Source organism: Tauraco erythrolophus, chromosome 6 (genome assembly GCF_009769465.1).
Source record: "Tauraco erythrolophus isolate bTauEry1 chromosome 6, bTauEry1.pri, whole genome shotgun sequence".
Classification (NCBI taxonomy): Eukaryota; Metazoa; Chordata; class Aves; order Musophagiformes; family Musophagidae; genus Tauraco; species Tauraco erythrolophus.
Window position 1 is genome coordinate 37,582,964 of NC_141470.1, and position 27,909 is coordinate 37,610,872.

Sequence of the window (27,909 nt, forward strand, 5' to 3'; positions counted from 1 at the left end):
ATCATTCATTTTTACTGTACTTATTCAGGACCCTTGTCTTCATCTGAAAAATGTGGAACAGACTTCTTTGCTACAACATTGTCCAGTCGCTGTCCTTGCAGATATGGGTTCACATTCTGAAAAAGTTTAAAATTATTTATACCTGTTAGAAACAGGGAAACATATAAAAGGACACTGGGACTAGTGGACATATGTATATATTTCTTATCTGTCAAATACTTGCAGACTGAAAAAAAAAAATTACTCTTAGGGAGTAAATCTAAAAGTCAATCAATGATTTGTTTTCTAGTATTTTTTGTGCGTGAGAATTTAATCTAGTCCACTAAAAAGAATACAAGTGAAGGACTACCGAGAATATAGGACAGCCTGAATTAAACACTATATTTTTGCTCTACTCCTTTCCTCAGCTCAGCAGAGAAGCAGCAGCAGATCTAAACTCCTTAATTCTTGAGGCAGGACAGAACTTGTTAGAGAAGTACAGGTAAGCTTTATCTTAAATCACTAGCCTCTGATGGACCTTATGCTGGGAGACAAGTTAGATACCACAATATCATTTTTGACCAAAGTCTCATCTTCAGTCCATCTCCTCTGCAGGAAACCCCTCCTCGCTTCCGCTCTCGATGCTGAGATAAATAACTCCTGGCACAGAAGCAGAGCCAAGCAAGGTTTTGGCATAGGAAATGGCTCTCCTACCAGTGCCAGAACAAGAGAACACTGGAAAGAAGATCCCCAGAGAGGGTTTAACTTCACTTTGTGCCGTGCAAGCAGCACAACGTGAGACTGAAGATGAACAGATCCTGTCTTAAAACTGTTTAAAGATCACGGTAATTTGAAAGCCCATGCTTGAATTATACCTATACCAATGGAATAAAATGTATTTACTATATTAGCAAGTATTAAGCAGTTCAGAGGAGCTTCAGAATTAACTTAAATATTATTTACACCCACTTTCTGGCCCATTACAGTGTCAGTGTAAACAAAACTCAAGTATATACTTTCTCCTTCACAGATATAGACAAACATTCCAGTGTGCTGGTTTCTAATGCCAATAAAAACTGTTTGGAGGAATGCAAATTTTCTGGGATCTCTTGATTCTTGTCAGACTGGCACAGACATTACTTTTCTTGAGATATTTCTGTGCTTCTTTCACCAAAATGCAAGAATTCAAAACTACACCAAAAAAAAAAGCTTTTAAAATGGGCATGAAATATTTATTTTCAAATATCCCAAATATTTGTTGAGTGTCTGGAAAAGATTTGGAGTTTGTCTGTCTTCGAGTTTAAGCCCTTGGGTTTCTCCAGATTTGTAGATGCTATCATTAATACTTAATTATGGTGCAGAGCAGCCCTTTTGCTTACTCCTATTGTTTTTTGAGTGCTTTCTCTGCTGCAGATGAAAACATGAAAATATTAAGAACCAGAAATGAATGTGGAAAAGTTTTTGAAAGTAAAACTAACACTAACTTAATGCTTTAAATTGTTAAAAATAAGACACATGTAAATGATTTGTTTGTGTTTGTTTAAAGAAGTTCTGTTTAATGTTAAATTACTGCAATTCGGCTGTTGCATAAACTTCTAGGAATTATTTGAAGATTCTTAGGAAGATTAATTGGTCTTTTTTTTGGAATGGTACTTTCTTGCTACTTTTTGAAATAAAATAGAAGAGAATGAGAATACATAAAAATGTGAATCCTTCTCAACTGACAAAAGAAAACAAAAAACATAGTGCAAAAAATGTTTAATCCTATACAGCTGTATAGGAATTTTAGCACCTTTAATTTGAATTGAGCACCTTTGTCCTCAGCTCCGAGCCCACGACAATGTGCCTCAGTGATTACAGAAGCACTCCTGTCATGTTTGGGATATTAGGTTGTGGACAGGGCTATGCTCATGGATAGAAATTTAAAAAGGGGAGAATTGCTAGTTAACTTAGAGGTCACTGTAGGCTGCCTTGTCTTGCACTGCAAATGCTGCAAAAAAATAACACAGTAGCAGATAGTAAATACGTACTTTTGCTATATATACTGATTATGTGTACGTATGCTTGTATGTGTGTTTATAAACATATATAGGAATACACACACACACTTGGAATGCTTAGTTTTTTACAGACCAGTAGTACCTCTGTGACTGCTACACTATAGCAGTGTACAGACACAGCACAGTTACTATGTACACAGTTACAGGGAACTTGTTTTAAGCTAAAATCGGGACATTCTGACCCAAATCACCAATTTTTTGCCAGAAGTCGTCCTCCCTAAACTCTCTCTCTGTGCAGAAGAGCGTGGAGGAGCGTCGGGACCGCAGGAAGGGAATCTAGTGGGCTTTTTGGTTTCTGAAAAAATACACTCTGCTGTGGACAGCTCTAGGTTGTCCTTCTGCTGAAAAAGTGAAAATTCTGAATTGTTCATTAAAACATTAGTAATCATTACAGGATTATTCTCAAAACAATAAAATACTTAAATGATAATGAATTTACCCTTAAGTGACGTACCTGTGCTAAGAAAATAAATCTGCTGCAAAGCAAAAGACTGAAGCTTCCCCTCTAAAATTCTGGGCTAACCCTGGCCACATGGCTGTCACATCTCTCCAGACATTATTCCTTTTGTATCCAATTACGTCAGTCAGCACACACACAGAAAATGTGGGGTTTTTTTTCATGTATATATTGCACTAATCCTACTTTAACATACTGTTCTAGCTATTAATAAATATTCCACACAACTATTTCCAGGGTAAATTCTACTTGCTTTAGACTTAAAATCAGGTGCCTACCCTTTTTCCTTTTCCAGTAACAAATTTGAAAATCAAATGTAAGCAAGAGGCAGATACTAAGATCAAGATAGATCATTAACTTATGGTTGAACAATGTTTATTACCAATGTTTATTTCAGTAAGAAATCAACTCATCTTCTGCCTTTATAGCAGAAGATTCTATGTTTGAGAGTTAAACAAATAAATAAATCCTCTTCACTTATGCTTCAGTTATTTTAAACCAAATTTACTTAATTTACAATACAAACTGTGCTGTCATATTTTAAAAAGCTACTTTCTGGCAGAGCGCTAGGCTTTTTCATCTTGTAAAAAAATATACCAATATACCAGTAGCAAAGCTAAAGACTGACTCTGCCTTAAAGTGATTTTTTTGGTAAAAGAAAGGCTGACACTATCAAAAAAAAGAGACATAATAGTGAGGCAGACTGTGCAGAGGTTCTCTGTGACACGTGGATCGCCTTCCTTGTTTCAGAAGCAGAAAGATGAGAATCCATGCATCTTTGTCTTTCACGCAAGTGGGACACAGGGATAGGAGTTTAATCTGAGTTAAACCTAAGTGTGTAAGTGAACCAAATTACATCAGCTAAAGGACCAGTTCTACAGTCTTCTACATCCAAAAACATATTCACATGCATGACTAGTGGTAATTAATTTTGCCAGTAGTTTTAGTAGGAAGCACTTAAATTCTGTTTTAAAGACATTTAAATAATTTTAAAAGGTTTTATGGAAATAGTAACAATTTAAAAACACATACAATATGAAGTTTTTATATTAAAGCTCTGTGCTGAAGTGCATCTTCTGAAAGCAACAGGCTGTTTAGAGAAATACATCTCGTACTCGGTGGACAGTCCTGAAGCCTGCTGTAGTAGTTTATCACAAAAATTCCCTGACTTCACGCGTTATCTAATGTATAAGGCAGGTGCATTAGACTAACTCTTCATTTCAACAGTATGATTTTAATTCTTATTAACTCTCTAGATGATACAGGGGCTATAAAATATGCTGATAGTTACCCTCTTTCTTCTTTTTGGACCACCATTAATCTTCTCAAAGAGTAAATTCTTGCTCTGGAAAGGGAAAAAAATGCAGCCATCAAATTCATTACACTCTTTTAAAATATTACTTTAGCTGTTGAGTGTTAGAAAGTTTAGAGAAGTGTGTGGTTTTACAGGAAGGATAAACCACAAATAAATATTTGGATATTCTTGCTAACATTTTGCAGCTCTTCAGGAGCAGTCAGTCTTACCAACAATTAAAAAGCCAGTAATTTTCCACTATGTTGCACTATAATATCATCCATGTTCAGGCAATAGGTGCTTCAAGTACGTGCTGGTATAATGATATAGACTGGATGTTCCCCATCATGTGATACATGGTATAAATACATATACACTTCAAAAATAAAAGAGGAAAAAAAAAAGAAAAATAAGAGAGAGTGGGAGAGGAAGCAAGAATCCTGCCTCTGGTACATCTTTCTATACATTTGAGGTGACATAAAAACAGGAGCAAAAAATATTTCCTTTACAAGGGATTTTCTAATTCCTTTTAAAAACGACAATCGGCGTCATTCCTACTGTTTTGTTGTCTTCGCTTATTCCCTTCCAGATATCAACAGTTTCCAGAGCAAAGTTCTGCTGAAAGGAGTTCAGCGCCAACTCTTCCTTTGTTTAAGTAGTGCCCTCAATAAAGTTTCTAAAAACCATTTGGTCTATAACATTTTTAATGGCGAACCTTTTAAAAACTGCCAAAAACATCTTGGCAGAAGAGAAAGTTATGATGATGAGAAAAGAAAAAAAAAACAACAAAAATAACACAAAAAAACCCTCTGACCATAGTTTACATAAGTGCATCCACATATTGTTGTATTTCATACAAGTAGTGAATTCTAATAAAGTCTGGAATAACACACAGATGCTCAACACATTTTGTTTCAATTGTGTATTATGAAGAAAAACAAAACCAAACCCTAACCTGAAAAAGGAAGGAGAGAAGAATTACATGTATAAAAGCAGAACACTGTATAAACAAGGCCATTAATTTTGCTATAAACAACTGACCTAACGTTGATTATATAAATAGAAAGTGTAATTCTAGCACGAGACAAATTCACCAAACACTTCTACCCTCTCTGCAGCCTCAATATGAGAAAAAACAAACATTTTCAAGTGTTACAATGAAATCTGCCAAAATTGTCTGTTTTGTACTTCTTGTGTTCGTTAAACCCCAAATTCACAAGGCCTATCTCTTGCCCAACCTCAGTTATTTTGTCTGAGCTGTGCCAAAAGGGAACAGAGATGAAGGTGGCCAAGGGAGACATTCTTGGCGAGTCATTTATGCAAACTCACTTCGGGGAAAACTTAAATTAACATTTTAAAGAAACCCACGGATGTGTAAATTATTCTCTTTAGGAAACCAAGTGCCACCAAAGCCTCTCTTTGTAAACTATTTGACCTTACACTTTTCACAAGAGGAAAAATAGTGTTTCTGAAATAAAAAGAATTTCATGACTACTGGAGCTAACATTTCTGTCACTCAGGAAAATTCCTTACAACTGAACTGTTCCTGCTCAGGAAGATTGTATTTTGTTTAGTCTGTTTGGGAATGTTTTAAGATTGTAACTACTACTTAAGCTTTGTGTGGAGTGTAAAGCAAATGAGGTTATGGAGCATGAGCTAAGAGTGTGCTTGTACAGTAATAGCAATCCCGAAAATATGTTCCACTGTGTAAGGGCCTGAGCTCATCAGCCACCAAAATTTATCCGTGAAGTGCTCACCGTTCTCATCCCTCTCCTAGGACTCATTAGGAATGAAGGCACAGAGTTTCTCCAGTTAAAGACACACCTCATACAGAGATGTGCTGTATGTGAATTGCTACTTTCCCCTCAGTCCTAGAGCTTCCTTTGCACCCTCCTGGCTATTTGGATTAGGGTACTACAGGTTGGGATCCGAGTGGGGAAAAGCTCAGAAGTTAAAATGCTTACAACTAACTAATGCCAGAGAGATTTTCCCTTAGATCTTTCAGACTTCACTGAAACTTCTTTAAGTCAGTAATCATCATCAACTCTGTAATCTGGACCCGCACAATTATTAAGCAAAACTGAAAATTGCATTAGCAAGGTTGCACACTTTCAGGAGGGCTTTTTTCAGTCAATGCACAGTCTTATCAGGAATATCAAGCATGACAATTTCTATTACACCAAGCATACTACACTGAGTTAAACAATCTGTACTGTCTGAAATTGAAGAGGGGGACCAGACCTACCATAACCTGTCCTAATAATTCACTGCTGCCACCCAGATATTTAACAACATAAGCTGGTAAAGAAAGACGCACTTAATGTTTCTCACTATAACTGGAGTAGGAATAAAATAAAACCTGAGTGACTGGTTTCCATTCTAATTAGGAAGCCAGAGATAGTAACTTCTTTAACAAGGAGTTCAACTTTGTCCAATATTTTTATCTCTGTTTCCCATTTGCCTTTCTTTGTACTGGCTTGGATCCCTCCTCTGCAGCTGATAGGCAAAACTGGCATTATTTCTACCTTTAGAGTGAAATGTTATGCATTGCTTCAGTGGAAAGAAGTGTTGCTGAAAAACATAGTTGCTTTTAATTTTCTATTTGTACTGATACTGGTGTCAGAAAACAGCTGAACTTCCCTCTTTTTAACCCCTACACATGGCAGTGGTTAACACTTTGGGTTTCAATAAATACACAACTTACAGGTAAGTGTTTTTTAGCTTTACATTGTAAATGGTACATTGTAAACTGTCTTCATGCAAGTCTTTCTGGATGCCAACAATACTTCTTCAGACCATCTAAAGAGTCAAGTTGCAAGATGCAGAAAAGGCAGACTCAAATGGAAAGGACCTGTCTCCTGCAAGGAAAAGTCTGAACTGAGGGGAAAATAAAAAATCACAACAAAAATCTTTAGAAACTACAGTTGCACACTAGGGTAGAAACCTTCAAAGGTTCCTTATCTTACTATTCCCACTGTCTCCTCTACATTTTCCACAGACAAAGAGAAAAAAGTTTTCAGGGGTGGGAAGGAGAGCATAAGCTATGTATCTTGCCCTATAAACAGAAACCGTTCCCGAGACTCGCCACAGATCAGCATATGGACACATGGAGAGTTGTTGCAAAGAGAGGAGAATTTTATCTCGTTCTTTCCTCCCCTAACCCATTATACATTTATCATGATTTATATGTTTTTATCTTCGCATGTATTAGCAGTATTTACACATGATATTTAGCATCTACATGGAATTATATACATACAGCATATACTGCCATATGAGACAGCTTCTAGACTTGTTTTACCCTTACAAACAATGTCTCCTGTTCACAGGGTACTGCAGAGGTCCCACAGCTTTGCAAGCATGAGAGTATGCCACCAGAACAACCCAAACAACCTGTTTCTTTCCCATTTTTCATGAACAAGCAGGTCCTTTTTTCCTGACCTGCTAATGCAATTTGGGTTTTACTGTGGTTATGCTAAGGAATGCATGCTGGCTCCTTGAAAGGACAAACCAGTGGGAACCGTAACAGTGCCTGAGCTGCTCTGCGGCAGGAAAAGGCTGGGGAGAAGCTCCCCTGAGAGCTGTGAGCACACGCCAGCTCGCCCGGGTCCAGGAGACACACTGACTCCGAGGGCTTCAGACGGTGGTGACAGCCTAGAGCCTTCACAGCACGCAGGGGCTCGTGGAAACACAGTCTGTAAATACACAGCCATCACAGCCCCTGGGGCACTCAGTCCTAGGCTCTTCCACGGGAGAGGGAGGAACGGGCTGTGGGTGGGCAGAGGGGATGGTGGTGGCTGGGGGCGGTGGGAGGATGAGGATGCACAGTTACCTGCTGGGCGGACCCCAGTCGGCTGTGTCGGTCATTTACGACCTAATCCAGATGACAGTAAGTGACCTAAAAGATCTGATCTACTTTCTCTCTCCTTTATAAAGTCTCAAACAACTAATTTTGAGAGTGCTTTCCTGCTCTTATTTTCCCAGAGAAATAAACCCAACAAAACCAGCCACAAAACCAGATACCGTCGTATTTATCTTTTTAATGTGTAGTAATATACCATGAGGAGTCAATCGGGGCGATTCTCCTGGATCTCGGCAGAACGTTTGCTCATGCACATTACCAGCTGTTTCATCTCTGATTAAAAAGATCTGGAGTTGGCTACGCCGCAGCGAGATGTGATTACTGTTTAGTACCTAACAGTCTGTCTTAATCCCTGCGTGAGTGGTTTTTTCCCCTGAATTAGTAGTGATGGATGGAGAAATGAAAAAAGGCCAGCATTCACTAATGATTCCCTACCATTTGTTAAGTATATATGTTGCCGATGACAACGCAGTATGTACGCTTGATTCTGAAATATTGCTATAGGCCAAAGATTTACAGAAGTGCTTTTATAGTCTTCAAAATGGTATTATGAAAGTAAATTGCTTATGAATAATAAGAAAACTAACTGCATTATCTGGCATAAATAAGAAAGTTCACCATCTGGTGTTTTTAAAATGAAAACCTTTGATGGTAATTACTTAGAATGCAACAAGAGTTTCCAAAATTTAGATTTTTGGCATAATTCTCTAGAAATTTAGCACTCACATAAGTAATTAAGACTATAAATCTTACACTGGTTTGATTATGAACGATGAATCATTGTCTCACAATTACAGCAGGAGAAGAGGCTGCCAAACATGTCCATTTATCGATATAAGCTTACAGAGCACTGGTTTAGGGCAATCTTAAGTAAAGTGTTATAACAATGTAAAATGAGATTCCATTATTTGCTCTAGAATCATAAATTATGATCATTGTTATTGTTTTCCTGGCGCCTGAAGACAGATTTGGGATTGGACATTTAACTGATGTAATCTAAGATTAAGCGGCAGAGTTCTCTTTGGAGCCTCTAGCCTGCAGAAATAGTCTAGCTGGAGTTATTAAAGTCCTTGTACGCTCAAAGCAAGATTTTTACCCTTAGTGTAGCTCACTGTATTTATTATATGCAGTGTGTAAAACAGGTTTTCAATATAATATAGCACACAATCTGAATAGAGGAAGAAGCAGCATCGAGTCCTCTGAAATCCTTGAGCCACAGAGGATTCCTTAGAGCAAGTTGTCTGGACCTAGATTTTTTAATGTGTTTAGGCACTGCTGCACTCCATTTATTTTTTTTTTTAGCATCTAAGTAGCTTAACAGTGACTAGTCACTGAACCTGGGTAATCTTTCAAATTAAGGCGCTGTTATGTTTTGAAATCTTGTGCTAAAATCTGCACTAATTTTGGTTTCATGTTCACTGTAGTTTGACATGTGGTTTTTTGCACTTATCAAGCACATACATAGTTTTCATACTTTCGGACAGGTAATAAGACTAGGATTTCTACTTTCTGTTTTTATGGGCTTTTCATCAATCACAGACTTATTTCTATATTTTTAAGAGCAAGTTTACCTTTTTGAGAAATTTCCCTTAGGGTGATAGTTTTTCCAGCAATAGGCACAATATTCTCCTTGTGGTTTCATAGTATACCACGCAGCAGACAATACCCAATTTCACATGCAATAAAAATAAGCAAGAAGCAGGTACTCACCCACTTGCCCATGTTGGGATAGTCATGCTCTGGATCAAACAGGTGTTGGTGCAGCTGGTATTCCCTGCTGAACTCTGCTGTGTCTGGGGTGTTTTCTAGACACCCATCATCAACTGTAAAAGTATGTTAGAAAGCACTGAGTGCTTAACAGCTTTGAAACACATAGTATGTGCCACATTAATCAGCAAACTTCTTAAATGCAATTATGCAATTTGAAAAATAAAATTAAGAACTGAGTGATTGGAAAATAACAGGTTGGTTTTTTTTAAAGGAGTTTGTCAGGATATTTAAATATTTTTTTAAAAAGCACAATGAAACTTCAAAACTGAATTAATTTGTTTTCCAGGCTCTCTCCCTCCTTTTTGTTTTTCTTTTCAATTAGTGATTGAGCTTGATTTTACACAGAACTGCGTGTTATTCTGACTCAGAAGGGATCCTCTTTTCATTTTTAAATGCCTGCGGGAAGCTGTAGAAATTGTTGAAGCGATACTTTTGAAGCTCATGGTAAAACGATGCTATGAGCAAAGACAGAATTTCCTTCACTGTGTAGCTCTTCTTCATTGAACTCCAGTTCTGGTTTGCTACTTTGTTCAAAATGGCTGAAAATCATCTACGCATCATAAGATCTCATAAAAATGCAATGTGGCAGAAGTTCTGTGCTGAAGACATTTCTGCAGATTGGTAAACTAATCTGATGGGTCCAGAAACCTCCTTTAATCACAGTGGATGGTTTTGCAGACAGTCACATCAGGAATAATACCCTTTTAAAAATCAGCTTGTAGACTTTTTACCAAAATAAGTCACTTTAGATTAAACAAAGATTCAGCAACTTGACACCAGAGTAGCTCTGTGGATAGAGTCTGCTCCTGGAGCTCCCTCTGCTTTGTCTGCATGGGCAGCTTGCAGTCTAAGCTCCTCTCAGACATACCCAAGGAGATCCTACCCCCCGAGGCACAATGCCAGGCATCCAAGCTACACCTGCCAGAACACAGGCACTCCAGAGGACACACCTGTGGACTTGCCCTTCTGTCCTTGTGTGATCATCACGTAAAAAGATTGGCAGATGGATCATCTTTTTCCCTCAGATATGGGAAACAGTAAAAACTTGACTTAAAAATGAGTTGAATCAATGACCTGAGGAGGTATCTTAAGTCCAACAAATCCTACTTTCTCTCTTTTCTCCTTAGAATGGGGAAAAAAATAAAGCTGCCAGTAAGAAGTTGGAAAACTAATCATACTGGCTAAGTAACTCAGAAACCATTAAAGGTAACTACAAGGACTTAAAAATTATTTCAGTCTCAGCAGGGACAGGGTCATCTCAGGAGAGAAGCAGGTGACAACAGAAATGTGGTAGACTTTCTCAGAGCATCTGTCTCTTTTGGTAGAAAACACAAAGGGCAGTTGGACATGTGTGTGCCCTCTGAGACTGCTAATCCGAAAATCTTCAAGCTGAAGTGCTCCAGGCTTATGTATTCCCGCTGTGGAATGTGCATATGTAGACAGTGACTGGAAAAATTGTTTTCCATTAAGCAAATCCGCAGACCTGATTGAGGAAGGCCTCCTCCAGTAATTTGTATGCATAATACAGTCACCACTTGAATTTCCATTTAAGGCTCTGAAAAACATTTTACTCTAATCCTAGGAGATACTATCTTCACTCACAGCGTATCTAAGATGGAGTCATTTATCTGAGCAGGCAGCACTTCCATAAGAATAGCCTCCGTGTTCAGATCTGACTGTATTAGTTTTGCTAACAACTTTGATTTCACCTAAGAAAAAATGAATGGACTGTCAAAAGCATTTCTCTGTATGTCAGGTTTTTAATTTATCTAATCACTAACAGCAGTCTAATGAGTGAGCACAGAAAATAGAAAGTCTGTGTGTGTGCGAAAACCTAAACTCACCATTTGCAACCCGTCAGACAACAGCTATATTGAACAAAATGGAAGCTTAGATGTTATTTCAGAAGAGATGCAGGCATCATCACCAAATGGGCTGTAATCAAAAACAGTAAGGGAGGACTATCCGAAATTTGGTCATCTTTTTGAATGGAATGTTAAAACACTGTTTGCAAAACTCTTGATCACAAATATTTATTTTTTGATCAATTCTAAGCTAGTTAGATAATTTTTAATAAGAATACAGACAACTGTTTTGCATTATCCAAATAACATAAAAGAAGACTAAACAGAAAAGATTTTTGAAAGGATCTCTTAGCTCACAAATGAAAAATGAGAGAAAAATAAGAGTGCTCATTCCCAGTTCCAGCTCCCAAGGCAGCCAATGGGTGTTTTACTACAACTTTCAGTACTGGAAGTCATTCCTTGGCTCAAATAACAGGAAAAAGATCAATTCCCTTAGGGTATGTCTATATCATGCACATGCAGCGCTGCGTTAGAGATCTTTCAGCACTAGCCACCAGCACAGCTAGGTACATGCGCAGCTGCAAGTTGAGGGACGTCACAAGTGTCCCAGGTACCGTCCCGCACTGCCACTCGAGGGCTGCACTGCTCGCTCCTCTGCCAGCGTCAGCCAGAGCAGCAGTGCAGCCCGTGTGCCTTGGGGCACATCCACATAGCTCTCCGTTTCTTGGCACAGATGCACCCTCAGTGAGCTATAAAGCCACATGGATTGGAGCCAAGGTATCTTAAATATTGACTCATGGTCTGGGTTGGAGATCGGGGCAGACAGTTTCATTCCTCTTGGCACAATGAAAGTCTCCAAAATCAGGTTAAATCTCATCCATACAGAACAATAACTTTTCTTCAGGGGCCAGCCGGAAAATGAACTCCCTCAGGAACAAGACGCTATCATAAATCTCACTATCTTCTGCTCCGAGGTCAAGATGATTTCTTCCACCTGACCTTCTCTTGCAGTCATATAGCAAGTACAGAAGGTGCATATGTTAAAAAAACCCGAAACAACGCTGATCTAAAACACCCGATCACTCAACAGTTCTGCGTCTGGGGTAGAGAATGAAAGAAAACACCCATCACTGATCAAGCGTCCTACTGCTTCTTAGTACAGCACTGAAAGATGTACACTGAGGACAGAGGTGCAAAGACTATAGCAGAATTACCTGTTTTTCCAATAGGGCAGGGGTTTGGAGGGTCGGGATATCCTTGATCTTCACTGAAATCCTTTGGTACATTGTCTCCTGTCAGCTCAGCCACGATGTTTGGGATATTGCCATAAGGACCCAAGTGCTGGAGACCCTCGTGAGCACCACCTAGCAAAGTCGATATACACACACTGTCTTTTTACCAGATTCAAAACGTAACTGCTTTAGTTGCTTCAAGTAATCCAGACTTAGATTTAAAATATATATATAATTATTATGGAGACAGATCCAAGTTTAGATTTCTAACATCTCATTTAGAAACATAACTCTGTGACCTAAATCAAATAACTTGGGTAATGAAAAATGAAACTAGGAAACAAAATCAGCCATTTATTATCAATCTTAGGGTTGTTTTTTTCCTGAACTATGTAAGTTATAGGTAAGAAAAAGAAACACAAGACAGTTACGCAACATAATACATTTACTGCACAATCATCTTCAGTCACTGATACTGTTCATCATAACAACTAATAATTGAAGCAAGATATGGCAAGACAACATAGTTAATGACACTGTAGAAAGAAATCATACTATTCACACAGCCTTGAAATACATTAATAAAGTCAGTCACGTGAGAGGACTCAAGATATTATAACAAATTTGGCTGTATACAGCTAGGAAAATTATTTTTAAATCAAAACGTTTCTTAAATGCAAATTTGAGTTTCCTGCACTAGTGGTGCAAAGTGATTAAGAGTCCATATCGTTGATGGAAATTCTTGCGCATACACAGCTACACAGTAGTCATTACCATATGAAACACAGCATTCAGTGACTCTTACACCTTTTCTTAATAGGCCAGTTCTAGATGCAGGTTTTTATATTTGCCCTGCGGGACTCAGAGCACCATCACTGCAGGGTTACAACAGCGGCGTGCAGCAGGTTTTATAACTCAGTGGTGGAGGCCATGATGATGGGCTTCCTGTTCTTGGGCAAACGCACAGAGAAGTGGTGTGCTACAGCCTTCTTCCACACACCCCAGCTTGGGTGTCTTGCCTTTGACAAGTAGGGTCTTTCACTAAAGGTTTGGGAACCAAGCTCAGGCCACTCTCTCTATATGCCTCTCTACAAATATTTATCTGCTCCAGATCTTTTCCACATGTGTTATTGGCCAAATGCATCTATAGGCTAAAACCCAGATGCTTACGGAGTTTTCTGAATACTATTGTACAGTATTCTTTTGAATTCCAGACAAATAAAAACTTCTCAAGCATGCTGTTTTTCCCCTGCCTGTCATAAGACAGCCACCACACATGTTGCAGCAACAGATAATGTAGTTACTAAGTACTGAGATGGTTGTGTGACAGCAGAGCAACATTTCTTAAAACCCTATATAATGAGGGATAATAACATACAGTCAACATATACTGAGTACATAGCGCAATCACCATATTATCACCAAATAGTCTTATTTTCAATTTTTCTAATTTTCATAGATCCAAAATATTGGAATAAAATTTCTAAACATAAAAGCTGCTCCAGAAAAATCATTCATGTACTCCTGTCCCAACTTACAAATAAACCCTACCAGCATAAATCATCTTTTATACAGCTAGGCATTGTAAGCTAACATAACCACTTTCAAAAATTGCTAACATAAGGCAGTCTTGACAAATTTTGTATTCATTTCTACATTTAGAAGTGGTAGTTGAGTCAAATTGTCTACATTTTGCAAATAATCAGTTAGAAGCTGGCTTTACAGTACCAGAAGCAAGTTAGTCTATAAGCATATATATTTCAATTTTATTTGCATGATGGACTAAAATCTAATCAACATGCTAATTTTCCCCCTCAAGTAAAAGTTTCTTATTCTGTTATGCAATGTTGAAGGAAAGTTTTACAGATAGGTAACAAACATAAAAGTAGCCCTATAAAAAATTTCCATCTGTGTTATACGAGTTCTCCTCTTGTAGCTGACCATGAGACCTGGTACTAAAACCAGAATAGCATTACACACACTATGAAATTTCTTACATATTTACAGTCCATATTCAACACAAAGATGATGCTTGTAAGAACTGTATAGATTCCCAATAATGCTATGGTGATGAGGTTAAAAAATATGTAACATACATTTAATCTTACATCTGATGTATAGCATGAAATATTTCTTTCGTACTGAGCTCCTTCACATGAAGATTGATTGCATATATGTACTTAAAAGCATCAGGTTGTGATTCTGCTGCAAACTACAGAACCACATAATCAATACGTTTGACCATCCTGTATACAATGTGGTTCACTATGGGACAATCCATCAGATAGAAGTATATCTACGCTTGTATGTGGTGCAGACCTCTTGGCACCAAAGCTCCATCCATAAAGAAAACAGAGGTACTTAGCAGGCTCCAGTGTGCTATATATACATGTAAGTTTAAACTGTCTGCCAAGAATTCCCTTGCCTAAGTACACGACAATCTTTTTATATTAATATAAAGGATTGTTTCCTTTAGGTATAAATGTCCAGGATCATTTAGGGGTTTTTCCGTTCTTTCCAAAAGAGCTGGAGACAATAGCACCTGCTCTGGTGCCACAATTTAGCACACTTGAGTGATTTAATAGCTTTAGCAAAACTCATTCATTATAAACTCTGATAAATCACGCACTCAGTAAAGACTGCAATAGTAAAAATGAAATGCTATGAATATACCAAAGAGGAGTATTACGTACAGTAATTCATAATCTGCATTAGTTCTAGTATTGTAATGTTACTGATTTGAAGAAACATATTAGTATTAAATACACTGCAGCTACCAAGTCAAAATATTGTGATACAAACATATACAGTCAGCTACAAAAATAGCACAAGTCTCTTGAACCTTGAGGCAGAGACTGAAAGAAATCTCACCAACTACTGGTATCTTAATTAGAGATACTTGAAATGACTAAAAATTTGAAGTACATGCATTTTAGCTCATTTCTTCATAGGAGCAATAATGTCTCTATGGGTGGGAGGACAACACAATCATTCCGTTTTTGGAGGGGAAAAAAAAAGAAAAAAGGGAAACACAAAGAGCAACTAGTTTCCTGCCTGTATTGAATGTTCCCCTGATCAAACACATCCAATGGAAATGCTATTAGTCCACTGAAGTTCTAGTTGCTGCTACCCATCTATCAGTAGTGTAAGGCACAACTGAAACAAATCTGCTCTCTCGGAAGCAACCCTCCACATCAAACACAGACAGGCAACACTGTCCCCCCAGAAGAGCCATTTTAAGAAAGCCAGTGAGAATGGATTTTCAAAACTGTAAAATGACTGCAGAACACTTAAATAATGGGACAAATTTGCCATTTGGTCTAATTGGAACAGTTTCCCACGTCACAGTGTAGATAGGGTTACCCCACTTCCAAATTCAGAAAAGCGGTGGTTTGGCCAAGGAGATACAAAATAGAATGGATCACGAGTATCTGTTGTGAGTAAATAAATCCCAGATTCTAAATTAAAGCCCTTTACTTAGAAAGTCTTGTTAGATGCCCTAGTTTTCATATTTTTGTTCTTAAACATGAGGCAGATTCTTAGTGTCCAAGCCCTTCCCCGATGCACAGAAGTATACCCCCCTCACCTCTTATGATCTTGAGCCGCACAAACTCCAAGCAAATATGAGCTGCAAGGGAAGCCTGGTATACCTTATCTCATTTGTGTAAGATCCCCAAGGGAGTAAGTAGATACTAATCAGAGATTCAATACCCACTTTGCTACTTTGCAAAATCTTCTGTTAGTCTAGACTATTAGTTCTTATCGCTGGGAAAAACCTTCAAAATTATTTCCAGTGTGTCCTCTCTGATGCAGAGACAGCTCTTTTTCCTTTCACCGTGACAGCTTTCCATACTATCCTGCACTTCTGGCCCCAGTCATCTTGCCATCTACCTTTGCAGTGTCGTCACATTCAAAAGTGATGTCTCATCTTTAACCAACGGCAGGTTTGGCAGAATGCTTTCTGGTGCTCTCGTATCTTAAAATGGGACATCATTCACTAACTTCCTTTTCCTTTCCTGTATTATTTCCTTATTCCATGTAACCTGATTAATTCAAACTGTCAAAAACCTCCTGAATAAAAAAAAAAAGCATTTTCATTTCTCTCACCCTTTGTAACATCACTAAAAGCTTTACAGTCGCAATGCCATTTCCCCTGTGCATCTTCAGCTAGCTTCATCCTAGAGAGACCTATCCTGGTTGCTGAGATTGATTAAGATCAGTAAATGCGAGGCCCTGAAAAAATTGTAAATTATCACATTTTCTCTATTCCACAGAAGATGCTAAAGAAGAGAATAGAGAAGGAGAAAGAGCATAGGAGAATCAAGAATGGAAAAATGCAAACCTAGCCAACTTCCTTCACCATTCAAGAGCATGCCTTGGGAAACCCAAGAAAACTACAGCTATACATACTAAAGCATCCCAGATTCCAGAGTCAGCTTGTCTTCTCTTTAATAACACAGTTTCTTAAAAGCATAAAGATTAATTTTCTTTTTCTCTGCAGAGGGACCAATTCCTTTCAGTGTGTTTTCTAAAGCCTTAAGCACACACATCACACAATTACTGACCTTGCTTTCAGTGAATAATTCCATTTTATCCCATATTTTAATTATAAACAGTACAAATATTTAAGATATGAAGTGCTTTTATTGTGAAATGGTTAGAACCAAAGTAACACCCATGCCTCTCTCACAATAAGTTTATAACAGTAGCTTATATGCCATTATTATTAATTATTCAAATTTCACACACAATAAAAAAAAATCCAGCAGCTCACTTGCTGACAGAGTGCAAAAGCAACCTCTTATGCCTTCCTTGGTTGAACAGTCTTCTAATGGACTATATTAATTTGCCCTTCAGCCTGAGCAGAGAGCTTTCGCGCCTCACCGCGTGGATAGGCTTGCGCTTTTTGCAAATGCAGCACAACCTGCAGCGCTCAGCCACCGCCCCCCTCCACCCACCACGCTGCAGCAGGGTCGAGGGAAAGCACGTCCAGCAAACACCACGCACTGGGAGCTGCCATGACATCACCTAGCTAATGACTGCGCGCACAGCGCGTGGCTCTGTGAAACAGGGCAGCAGAAGGAAGCCGGTGACCTACTTTATCCCACACGAGATGGGACACTCTTTCAATCCTATCAATGTAAAGATGCCAATGAAAGACTGGAGTACTTTGTTAACTAGTGTTGACACCAGCTGCATGAGAAGCCCAGATGCTCCATCAGAGTCAACACACCCATAGAAAAATACTCCTTTCTCTCCTGTGATGTGAAGCATGGAGGCACCAGAACCACTGATCTTCACAAAGTTTTCCTGTTTTTTTCCCCATTCCTATTCATTCAGTTCCATTTCCCATGCAGATAGCTCAAGGTCCCAGCTAGTTCTTCAACAGAAGTGTTTAAAAGCTTTGCACGCCTGTTTGACAGCTGCCACCATGGCTGATTTTCTAACTCCCCCAAACAATCTCATCATGAACAATACCAGTGTGGGGCTACGAGGCTTCCAAGTCTCAGCTTTGGTGAGCTGGTATGACCTCACAGCTCTAAAAGCAGAGGCCTTCCTATTCAAAACTTCTGCCAACATGGCCCAAGTCAAGACAAGGTTTCTTTTGCACCTGAATAAAAGCATTGGAACACAATGAAAATGCAAGAGAGCTGTGAGATGAAGAGCCCTGCCAGGTAAGACCAGGCTCAATGCTGCTCTTCGGTGCTGCAAGAGGAACTCGGGCCAGCTAAACTGATGTACTAAAGCATCCCAAGGGGAGAAACAGGCTCCTTCCTCCCTCCTGTTCAGCAGCTGAGAACATTCCTCTTCTCATTCATCCCTGCAGTAGCTGTGAAGGCACTGCTGAAAGCACGCCCGACAGGAAGCGCAGAGAGAATGGTTCTGGAAACCTCCAGAGCATGCCAGAGATCGTATCTCCTGCACGCGACATCACAATCAAGAAAAGCAAGAATCTCTTCTTTTTCTAGACTTCTACAATATCTTTTCATAGAAACAAATAAATTGGAAAAGCTTTTCTTACTACAAGTTAATTTAAAATTCAGATGAGAGCAGAGGAGATGCACATGATTTTGAGAACAATTACAAAAAGGTATACATCTTAACTAATGTGCCCAAGGATTTGTTTTATGCATGTGAAAGACAAGTAGGGAAAAAATCTTTGAAAACAAGAGCTCATCGTAATTTGGCCAATCTTCACTGGTAGATTTTTAAATACTTATCAAACATATTCCATTGCTAGATAAAATTTTACAGTTTCATATTAAATTTCTATATAACATCTGCCAACACTAGAAAACAGAAGTACTATAAAGCATCAGACAATACAGAAGCTATCATGCTCCCTCTCCTCCTCAGGTTTCTTACCTCTCTTATTAGATTTTTTTCCCCTCTAGTAACATGTACAAAAAAATAATTGTGGCTACAAACCTCATTCTAATAGATTAATTACCTTTAGCTACATGAGAACCCACTTAGTTCTAAATCCCTACAGACCTACCACCATTCTTCTATATGGAAGAGTCGACCTCAAACTGCCTTCTCCTTTGGTGGCATCTTTTAAAGATGATTTTATGAGTACCAGCAGTAGTGGTCTACACCACAAAGCAGTGGTTAGTGGGAGGTTTCATGAGCTGGAGTCACTGTATCTTCTTGGTTCCTCAGAAGAGGGATGCGACACCTGCACTCCCTCCTGCAGCCACGAGAAGAGGACTGCTACACACACGTTGTTATAAGAAAAGGTTCAAAGCCTCAGATCTAAATAGGTCCTTCAGTTGAACCCACATGCAAATAACAAAAATGTAGAGAGAAACAGGGATTAATACACTTTTTTTTTTCTTGTATTCCTCATTGACTGACTTCTCTGAGGAGTTCACCAGTTTTGAGACTTCTCCCTGCCTCTCCCCAGACACACAGAGGAGAGGAGCGTAGTGCCTGCGCACCCCCTCCAGCACGAGGGGTCGCAGAAGGGCACTTCCCCAAATTCAGAAGTGGCAGAGCTCACAGTGGCAACACCCACAGCCTTCGCTGGATCCTACCCTCGCTCCTCAAGAGGTAAAGTCATCGAACATGTTGAGGTAAGACCATACGACCTCCACACGGCAACGCAAACACCAGCTTTGCTTTCTTGTTATTCGCTGCTTGTCATGGCTTATAAATTCATGTGGAAGCAAGGACGTATCATGGGTCAAATTTTCAAACACTTGCCTTTATTAAAGAACCTCATTATTTTCCTGTTTGTGGAGTTACAGGTATAATCATTTTACATGGAAATTCTTCACAGAGCTCTGCCATATCACTCACTCAGATTAAGAAAATCCACTGTAAACCACCACTGTCATTTGGCACTGTCGTTAGCTTTTAAATTCAGGAATTAGCATTCTAAATCATCTCTCTTATGACATGCACCACTGCCTGATACTCAAATTCTGGTTACAGTTTGAGGAATAAAATACAAAGAAAATTATAGGTATTTTTAGTCAGATCTATACAAATCTAGATGTCTACCATATTCACATATAAAAAAGTGTAGCTTTACCATTTTCATTTTATGTTACAAATTTGAGATGTCCATATTAAATTTTAAAATCACATTTCCTGGGCTATTTCAGTAATTGATATTAAAAAAACCACAACAAACAATCCTGAAAGCAGAGACTAGTAGAGTGATGTTGGGGTTTGATTTTGTTTGTTAAATGTCAGGCTAATAATGCAGCATTTGATTAAAGTCTCATGTGCTTCAGCAAAAGCAGTCCCAAGGTGAACGCAACTTTGTATCTTTACTGCAGTGGAACGTTCTCTTACAGAACAGATACCACACAGTCATTTAGGATTTAGGTCATTGTCTCTCTACACTAAGTTGACAAAGCGACCCTGAAGCAGCAGAACTGGCTGCAGGAGGTCAGCCCCTGCCCCGTGGCACGGTGCCAGCTCAGGGACTCCTACACTGCTATCCCACCATGCTGGCACAGAGGATGTAAACTAGAGTAAAGAGGACGCAGCTGTCACATTGCCATGTTTGCAGACCCCCAGATAGCAGGCTCCCACATGTCAATGGTTATTACTGGTAGTGACCCAAGGAAGTCCAAATATATTCAGCTATAAGCATAGCACACACCAGCCCAAAAGCAAACTAAGTGCAAAGGTCATTTCTGCTCTGGTTTCACTGGGCGCGTTCCTAAGCGGAAGTTTTAGCAACTTTCTAGTAAGATTTTACTGTCCTTGAAGGAAACAAGTAGTAGTCTTGCAGGTATGTTATAGGCCAGACAGCAAGGTAATCCAGCACTGTCTGTCTGCATTTTCTCATTAGGAAAATACAAACAAAATAGACATTATTAACATGCATGAGTAATCTGCATAATTTTACAGACAGTAAGTTTCATGCAAAGTGTTATTTGTACAGAGTTTGTGCTGGCAAGTCACTAACAACCAGTTGTTAGTAGAAATATTAGCATAATGTTCCAGACTCTTTTGAGTTTTATCATCTTGATCAAGCAAACAGTAACTACTTTTTTTCTAAAACAATAAATAGTTATTTACTTTCGAAATAATCAAATAAACCTCAGCCTTTTCTTAGTAGCTGTAAAGCAGTCTCTGCAGGAGAGTCAAAAGCCTCCCAAAAAGGCATCATATATTCTTATTTCTACAAATGATCAGGATTTAAGAGACATCATGTAATGTTGTCACAGAGTTTGACAGCATTACACCTCTTTTGGAGGTCGAAAACTTCAGATTCTCTGGGTGGTCATGCCAGCAGCTTTCTCAACCATCAACTCATTTGAAGTGTTTTTAAGAAACAAAACCAAACCAACCAAATCAAACACAAACAAACAAACCAGCCAAGAGGCCCTCTGTTGCACTGAACTGTATAGGAGGCAATGAAAATGTAAGGAGATGACATCTGCAAAATGAAAATAGGACTTCACATTTCCCATCACGAATTCAAGTGCTATAAACTGCCCGAGCTGAGCTACTGGTGCCCCCGTGTGTTTAAGTGAGATTTTACCATTCTCCTATGCATGGAATACATAATAGTCCTGAAATTTGCATTATACACATATTCCCTTCCCCTCCCCCCCAAAAAAAAAAACCCTTAAATATTGGCACAAACTTACAAGCGTGCAAGGAAATAAAAAAAACACAAACGTGGTCTTTTACTTCATAAACTCCCTGCCAGGCAGAAAAAATAATTTCTATGTTTCTGAAATGTTGAAGGTATTTCTTCATTTTATTCTTTTGTCCTCCATTAACGTATATACAGCCTCCTTCTTGTCTATGGAAAACCTGAATACAGCCCAGTGGTGCTTGTATGGTATTTTAGCGATAAACCTAAATAGTAGCTACAGAAACACAGCTACTCGTTAAGACTTTTTATTTTCCTTTTCTATGTTTTTTCCCCCTCTTCTTACAGATATTGCTAAGTGACTCCAATATAGCTCTCTGAAAAGGCGAATTAACCAGGAGAGTGACTATTATTAGAGAAATTTGAGTAGCTAATAGGGGTTTATTACTTTTAGGAATTGCGGGGGGTGCAGAAAGAAAATCTATTAAGCAGTCAGCAAAAACCAGCTGCTCCCAAGACACCACCTCGGGTGTCAAAACCATCTCGGCTCGACCCTCGTCACGCCGGACCCGTTTTGCTCCCGTCGCGCCTCGCACCACCCAGGACTGCGCTGCGCCAGCGCACAGAACCGGCCCGCAACCCCCCCTTTGCGGGACATACTTCTCCTGCGGAACAGCTTCCACTCGACTACCGGAGCCCCAGCGAAGGAGACCTCCCGCTGCCCCCGCACCTCCCGCGGGCTCGGGGCGCAGGAGCCGCCCGCCCCCAGAGCGAAGGAGAAGAAACACACAACACGCACCCCCCCACGCACCCCCCCATGTATTTATGACTTCGACATGAGAAAAGGCAGTAACTTCCTTCAATCACCAAGCTGTACGTTTTTTTTTTTTTCTGTCCATCAACAAGAAAATTATCCGGTCACTTATGAAGAGAACACATGCTGCTAAATCTATTTTCTGAAAAGCACCCATCTTTTAGTTGTCTTTGGTACAGAGCAAGTTTGTGACTTCACTTACTACAGCCAAGGCAGCCCTAAGGTTTTTTGTTGTTGTCTTTTGGTTGGTTGGTTTGGTTCGGTTTTGGTTTGGGTTTTTTCTTTTTTTTTTTTTTTTTTTTTTTTGAGGGGGATGGAGAAGACTATGTATAGTTCCTTGCAACATATCCACCCCCACTGTTTTTTAGCATTTCAAAATCAAAATATGATGATTAACACCGGAAAAAAATGTAGATAGCCGAGATGGAAAATGGGCATAATTAGGAAACGTGCTTAGAAACTAACAGGAATAGTATTTTTGTTACATATAAAATTATTAAGATCTTATTCAGCTGGAAAAGGTTATTATAATAATCACTCAAATTTGCAAACATTTCATTATAATCAGGCTGGTAGTATAAACTTGTCTATATTATGGCAGCCTAAATTTGTTTCCAAATTCCAAAGCCACAGAAATTAATTTTTCCTGACAGCACCTCGTTTGTAAGTATACACATCCAACAAGTGAAAGCCTGGCCTTTTGAAAATCTGTGGTACTTCTGGAATCCTGGCTCCGCTGAAGCTGATGGCATCCACAGCTATCAACACTGCTGCAGGTCTACACTGCTAGGGCAATTTCTGACAAAAACATTTTAGTAAGCAAAACAATTTTCTGGAGGAACATACTAAATTTATTAAGCTCTGATTCTGATTGATAAAGTTTTTTAACATTGAGATGCAATATCTGGTCAAAATGAGAAACAGATGCACTCCAGAACAGTCAGCGGGCTGATGATGAGGATACTGGCATGGGATGAACCAGGTTTTAAACTGCCTATGTTTGTCACTGCAACCTATAGGCTGAATAATGGCTGGAAGTCAACACTCCTGGCAGTTCAGAATTTCTCATAAATAATAAGACTTTTATACCCAACTCTACTTTCCACTACTTTGAGGCAAAAATTCCCAATCAAGACAGTGCCTCAGGAGCATAGTTAGTGAATTACCACTTTCCATGACGGTATTTAGGATGAAACCCTATTTTGCTGTGACATATTCCAATTATTGTTAAACCTCTTTCTTCCTTTCTCCCTTAGTTTTCCCTTCTATTATCTTGAATATATTTTTTTAAAGCACTTGCACACAGAATTATTAGCCAGTGATAACAGGATACCCATGTTGTGGAAAGCCCATAGGTGAATCCTTCAGAATCTGAAACCTTGTACTGATGTGCTCCAAACACACATACAGTTATTTTTTCTATAGCTCAACCTTAAATTACTTATTGTTCATACAGATACCACTGGGAACATCAATCACAAGTCCTCTCTCAATCCTTCTGTCAGCTGACACCTGTGCTACAGGCACAGGCTTTTCTACCTAAACATTACAAGACATGACACTGTTTCTTGCACTGCTCAGTTCACCTCCTTGCACACTGGTCAAGAAGTATCCGAGACACAAGGAAGCTGTAAGAGCTCACCACCATCAGAAACATTCTTCCAGAAAGTCCTGGAGGTCTGTTTAGTAGAGCAGAGATTGGAGCTTCCTCCTCTAACAAAATTCTGTTTCTACATCATTTTGCAAAATATCTGTGTAAGATCTAGCCCCCCACACCCCAAACAAACAAACTAAAAAAACCCAGTTCAGAAAGGTCACAATATTTTTACTATACTGAGCATTACACTTGATGTGCCCATAACAGGTCACTGCCTCATGGGAGCCCCTGTTCCAATGCCTCCTGTTCTCATTCCTCGCCAGAGGAATCCACACTGGGTCCTTGTGTGGACCCACTTCCTATTCTGTTCTGTTCAGAAAACGTCGGCTGACTGGAACCGCTGGGAGGTCAGGAATGTCAGTCCCCTGGCAACAACCGTGGAGAAAATGGTAAAAACTGCAGTTTTTCAGACAGATACCATATGTGGAAGCATTATGTATGGGAATCTCTTACAGAACTAGACCGTTTTGAATAGATGTCTTACCATGCCATTTTAGCAGTTCTGTTTCCAAAGTAGACACACTAAGTTCTGCAAACTAAGTTCTACACACAAAGTAGACAAAGTCAAACTCATTGTGCAGGTTTTTCCCTAAATTAGGCAAAAACAAATATTCAAAGAAGATAAAACAGAGTATTGTTAACTGATTACCAACTGGTACATTAAACTCTGAAGTCTTTCATAATGTAATAGTTAAAATCATTGGTACAGAATGAAATGCAAGTTTTGTTGGATTAGCTGTCCTGTAATTCATGGTCTATATTTAAAGATAAACTCCAGGTGAAAATTTACTGAATTATATGTACTTTTTTTAAAAAAAAGCAGTATGAGCAAATATTGTGTAGAATTACATAAGACCATGTTAATCTTGTAACTGGAACCAACAGTTTCAAAATACTTTAAGCTGAAGTTTCTAATCAGATACTTTAAGAGATATCTATCCATCTATCTACAGAAAGACACAAATCACCACAAGAAACCAAAGAAAGAGCAAGTGATTCCCATCTGAAAAACTTACCTTAAAACACTCTATGAAAACAACATTTGACATGAAGGCCTGATTTGCACACTCGTTTCTACACTGATTGCTAGCATTCATCTCACAAGGCTTTTTTGCTTTTGCAGAAATTTCTCAATAGGCCGTTAAACATCCACAGTAAACTTGAAAAAAGGAGGTCATTCTCATCTGATCAAGAGGGGAATGTTAAATATGATAAATAACTGAATTTATCACCTTTCAGTTTTACTCTGTTATATATACAGAAGGTATTTTTATTTAAAAGAAGAAAAGGGGCGGGGGGGGGGAGAAGGTTTGTCCAACCTGCTTTTTGGGGAAGACTATAAGGATGACTGGAAAACTAGTATCAATTGAAACTATGTTTCAATACTTAAAAGAAATTCTTAATTTTGTTTTGCTAACATTGTAATTAGAAAGTAATGGCAAACAGCTGAGATTAAATATTTGTCAGAGATCCAGATTTGCTTATCTTTTCTAAGTTTTTTTTTAAAAAAAAGTCTGGGGAAAAGAGGGAGTAAAGTAAACTTACTCACCTCTACCAGTCTCTCCCAATTTCTCTACATACAAGCACTTGTACAGGAGGAGGAAAGGACATAGATCAAATTTTACTCCTTAAAGCTAATGTCTGTCATTTAAGTTTGTATAAAAGCGTATGTCCATCAAAGTTTGTTTAGAAAATATATAAACTTAGGCCTGCAATTATCTGGTACAAATGCTTGTTCGGCTTTAATCCTCTCCTCAGCCTCCATTAAAGCAATTGTATCTCTTTGGCTGGGATAGTCTGTAGATCGGACATGGGACAAAACAAAGGGCACAGACTTATGAACCGTGAACACTTGCTATGCTCTGCCAGACTGGTTTAATTCTAAGAGAAGGGTTGAGAGTTTCTGCTCTGTTCTGATGAACATATAGCACAAACTATAATATCTGGATCTGCATACCTTCAACCTTTTGCTATAATCCCAGACTGAAACCTAGTTTATTACAATTCAAATAGCAATACATTGCAGTATTATCCTAATACCCCAACATTTGAGCCAGGTATTTCAGATGGTTTGCACAGTTACAGAAGACTGATTCCAAGGAAAACTTACTCACACAGAGTGAGACCAGAAGTACTGGCCAAATAAACAAACCTGAGCCCAGAGCATTCATCACAGCAACGGAGCGAGGTGGTACTTGTGGAGGCAGAGAGGAGCACCCACGTCCTCTCCACCCCTGCAGCTGGAGCCCTGGCTCTCCTCCTGCCCATTCCAGCCCTGTTGCTGTCCCATGGAGGGCCGGCTGCACAGCGTTTTGCAGCACGTAGGGAGAAGACCCTGTACAAAGTTTCTCCCTTAAGCTCATATGACACCACAAACAATTGATCTCTTTTGATCCGCAAGTATTTCAAAAAAAACATGAGATTTAGTCTCTACAGCCCACATTTGTTTCATGTGAAATATGTGTGTGATATATTTGTAAGCACTATTGGGGAAGAATTTAGTAAATCCATTGTTTCAAGGTACTAGAGACCAGACACTTCTCAGATAACATGACTTTTCCTACAAAGCCTGTACATTAAAAATCCTCACTACTTTTTCTCCTAAAATCATTACATTAAGGAAGGCAAAAGATGGATGATGACTCTAAAACAGAGACCAGGCAACAACATGACATTGTCCATGATTTCAAGCTCAGGATATTCTGCTATTCTGCATCTATATGCAAAACAATAATTATTACCAAAGAATACAAACAAATTCATTGTAACTTAAAAGTAGAAATTGGCTACCTTCAATGCTCTGTGGACCAACTAGATTCATAGCCTGGTGCGCTGGATATTCTACCCGGGGTCTGGCAATGCCCAATTGCTCCATAACCCCATGGAGAAGCCTCTGAATATCTGCTTCAGAAACCCTGTCAGGGGTCCTAGGGCTGTGGCTAAAAGCTGAAGTCAATCCCAATGCCAGCAGAAACATCATGTTACAAAGCAAGGCAGGTGTCATTCTGGTAGCCACTTTTATCCTGTGAAAAAGAAAGGAATTTGATTATAAACAATAGCGGAAAAAGAATCCGGCACACATACTGGAAATAACTTCTGATCTTACTGCTGCACATCAGGGTTTACTGCCACAGCTCCCAGGGGCAGCTGAAAATCTAACCAGCTGAAAACTCGGGGAGGGGGCAGCAGGTGTGTGGATAGATTCTTCTCTTCTGCAAAAAATGTCAAGTAGCAAAATGCAGAAATAATTTTCTGATGCGCATTTGCCCATAACATTCATTAACTGTCACTACAAACAAAACGGATCCACTGTTTCATTTAATATGTTTCCCCCTCCCCCCTCCATGTTTATTATCGTATTTTATAAAGCTCTGGCCTTAAAGCAAAGAACTCTCAGCCAGGAACTGTATTTTTCCAAGCTCTGTTTATGCATTGCCTGAAAAAAATGAATCACTAGAAATCGCTGAACGACCTGGATTGTATTTTCTTTGTACCTTAAGACAAGAGGCTTCCTACTTCACATGTATCATCTTCCCCACCTAAAGCAAATGGTTTTATTTGTTTCTTTGAATCCCTTTCACTAAATGGCTGCACAGTGTAGTTTAATTAGGCAAATAAGAAAAAAAAAAAAAACACCACCACTTACTGTTCTCTTTGAGAGGGTGAATTTTACTCAGAACGCTTGTTTCTTAACGCTCCTTTCCCCCTCACATCAGAGAATAATTAAAACGCATCACTTCCAATCCCTTGAATAAACAACAACAACAAAAAACAGCCCCTCAAGTCCCCCTTTGTCTTCCTTAATACTCCCACAGCTGCCTGATTTCTCCACACCAGAAGCTGGGGACGTTGCACTGCCCCGACCGCCCCACGCGAGGCACCTGAAAACGCCTTTGAGGCAAAAAATGGCTGAAAAAC

General features: G+C 39.1%; 1 protein-coding gene across 2 annotated transcripts; it reads right to left on the bottom strand.

Moving 5' to 3' along the window:
- Positions 1-20: 20 nt before the first annotated feature.
- On the bottom strand, positions 21-27,889 carry SCG5 (secretogranin V). 2 transcript variants are annotated; one of them, XM_086613226.1, is made up of 6 exons: positions 27,873-27,889; positions 26,782-27,014; positions 12,442-12,591; positions 9,363-9,475; positions 3,788-3,841; positions 21-116 (listed from the first exon to the last, which is right to left on the bottom strand). In XM_086613226.1, exons 2-6 carry the CDS (start codon positions 26,993-26,995, stop codon positions 21-23), a joined length of 627 nt encoding a protein of 208 aa, XP_086469352.1. In that variant the 5' UTR covers positions 26,996-27,014; positions 27,873-27,889. The 2 variants fall into 2 exon arrangements, with proteins under 2 accessions (XP_086469352.1, XP_086469351.1); XM_086613225.1 differs by lacking the exons at positions 3,788-3,841; positions 27,873-27,889 and having other exon boundaries at positions 26,782-26,995.
- Between the last annotated feature and the right edge of the window lie 20 nt (positions 27,890-27,909).

Coding starts and splice junctions, on each gene's coding strand:
- SCG5 (XM_086613226.1), bottom strand. CDS start 26,995: ATGACACCTGCCTTGCTTTGTAACATGATGTTTCTGCTGGCATTGGGA. Junction 12,592..26,781: donor TGGTCCACAGAGCATTGAAG/GTAGCCAATTTC, acceptor CGACTTTGCTAG/GTGGTGCTCACGAGGGTCTC. Junction 9,476..12,441: donor CTGCCCTATTGGAAAAACAG/GTAATTCTGCTA, acceptor ATACTTTTACAG/TTGATGATGGGTGTCTAGAA.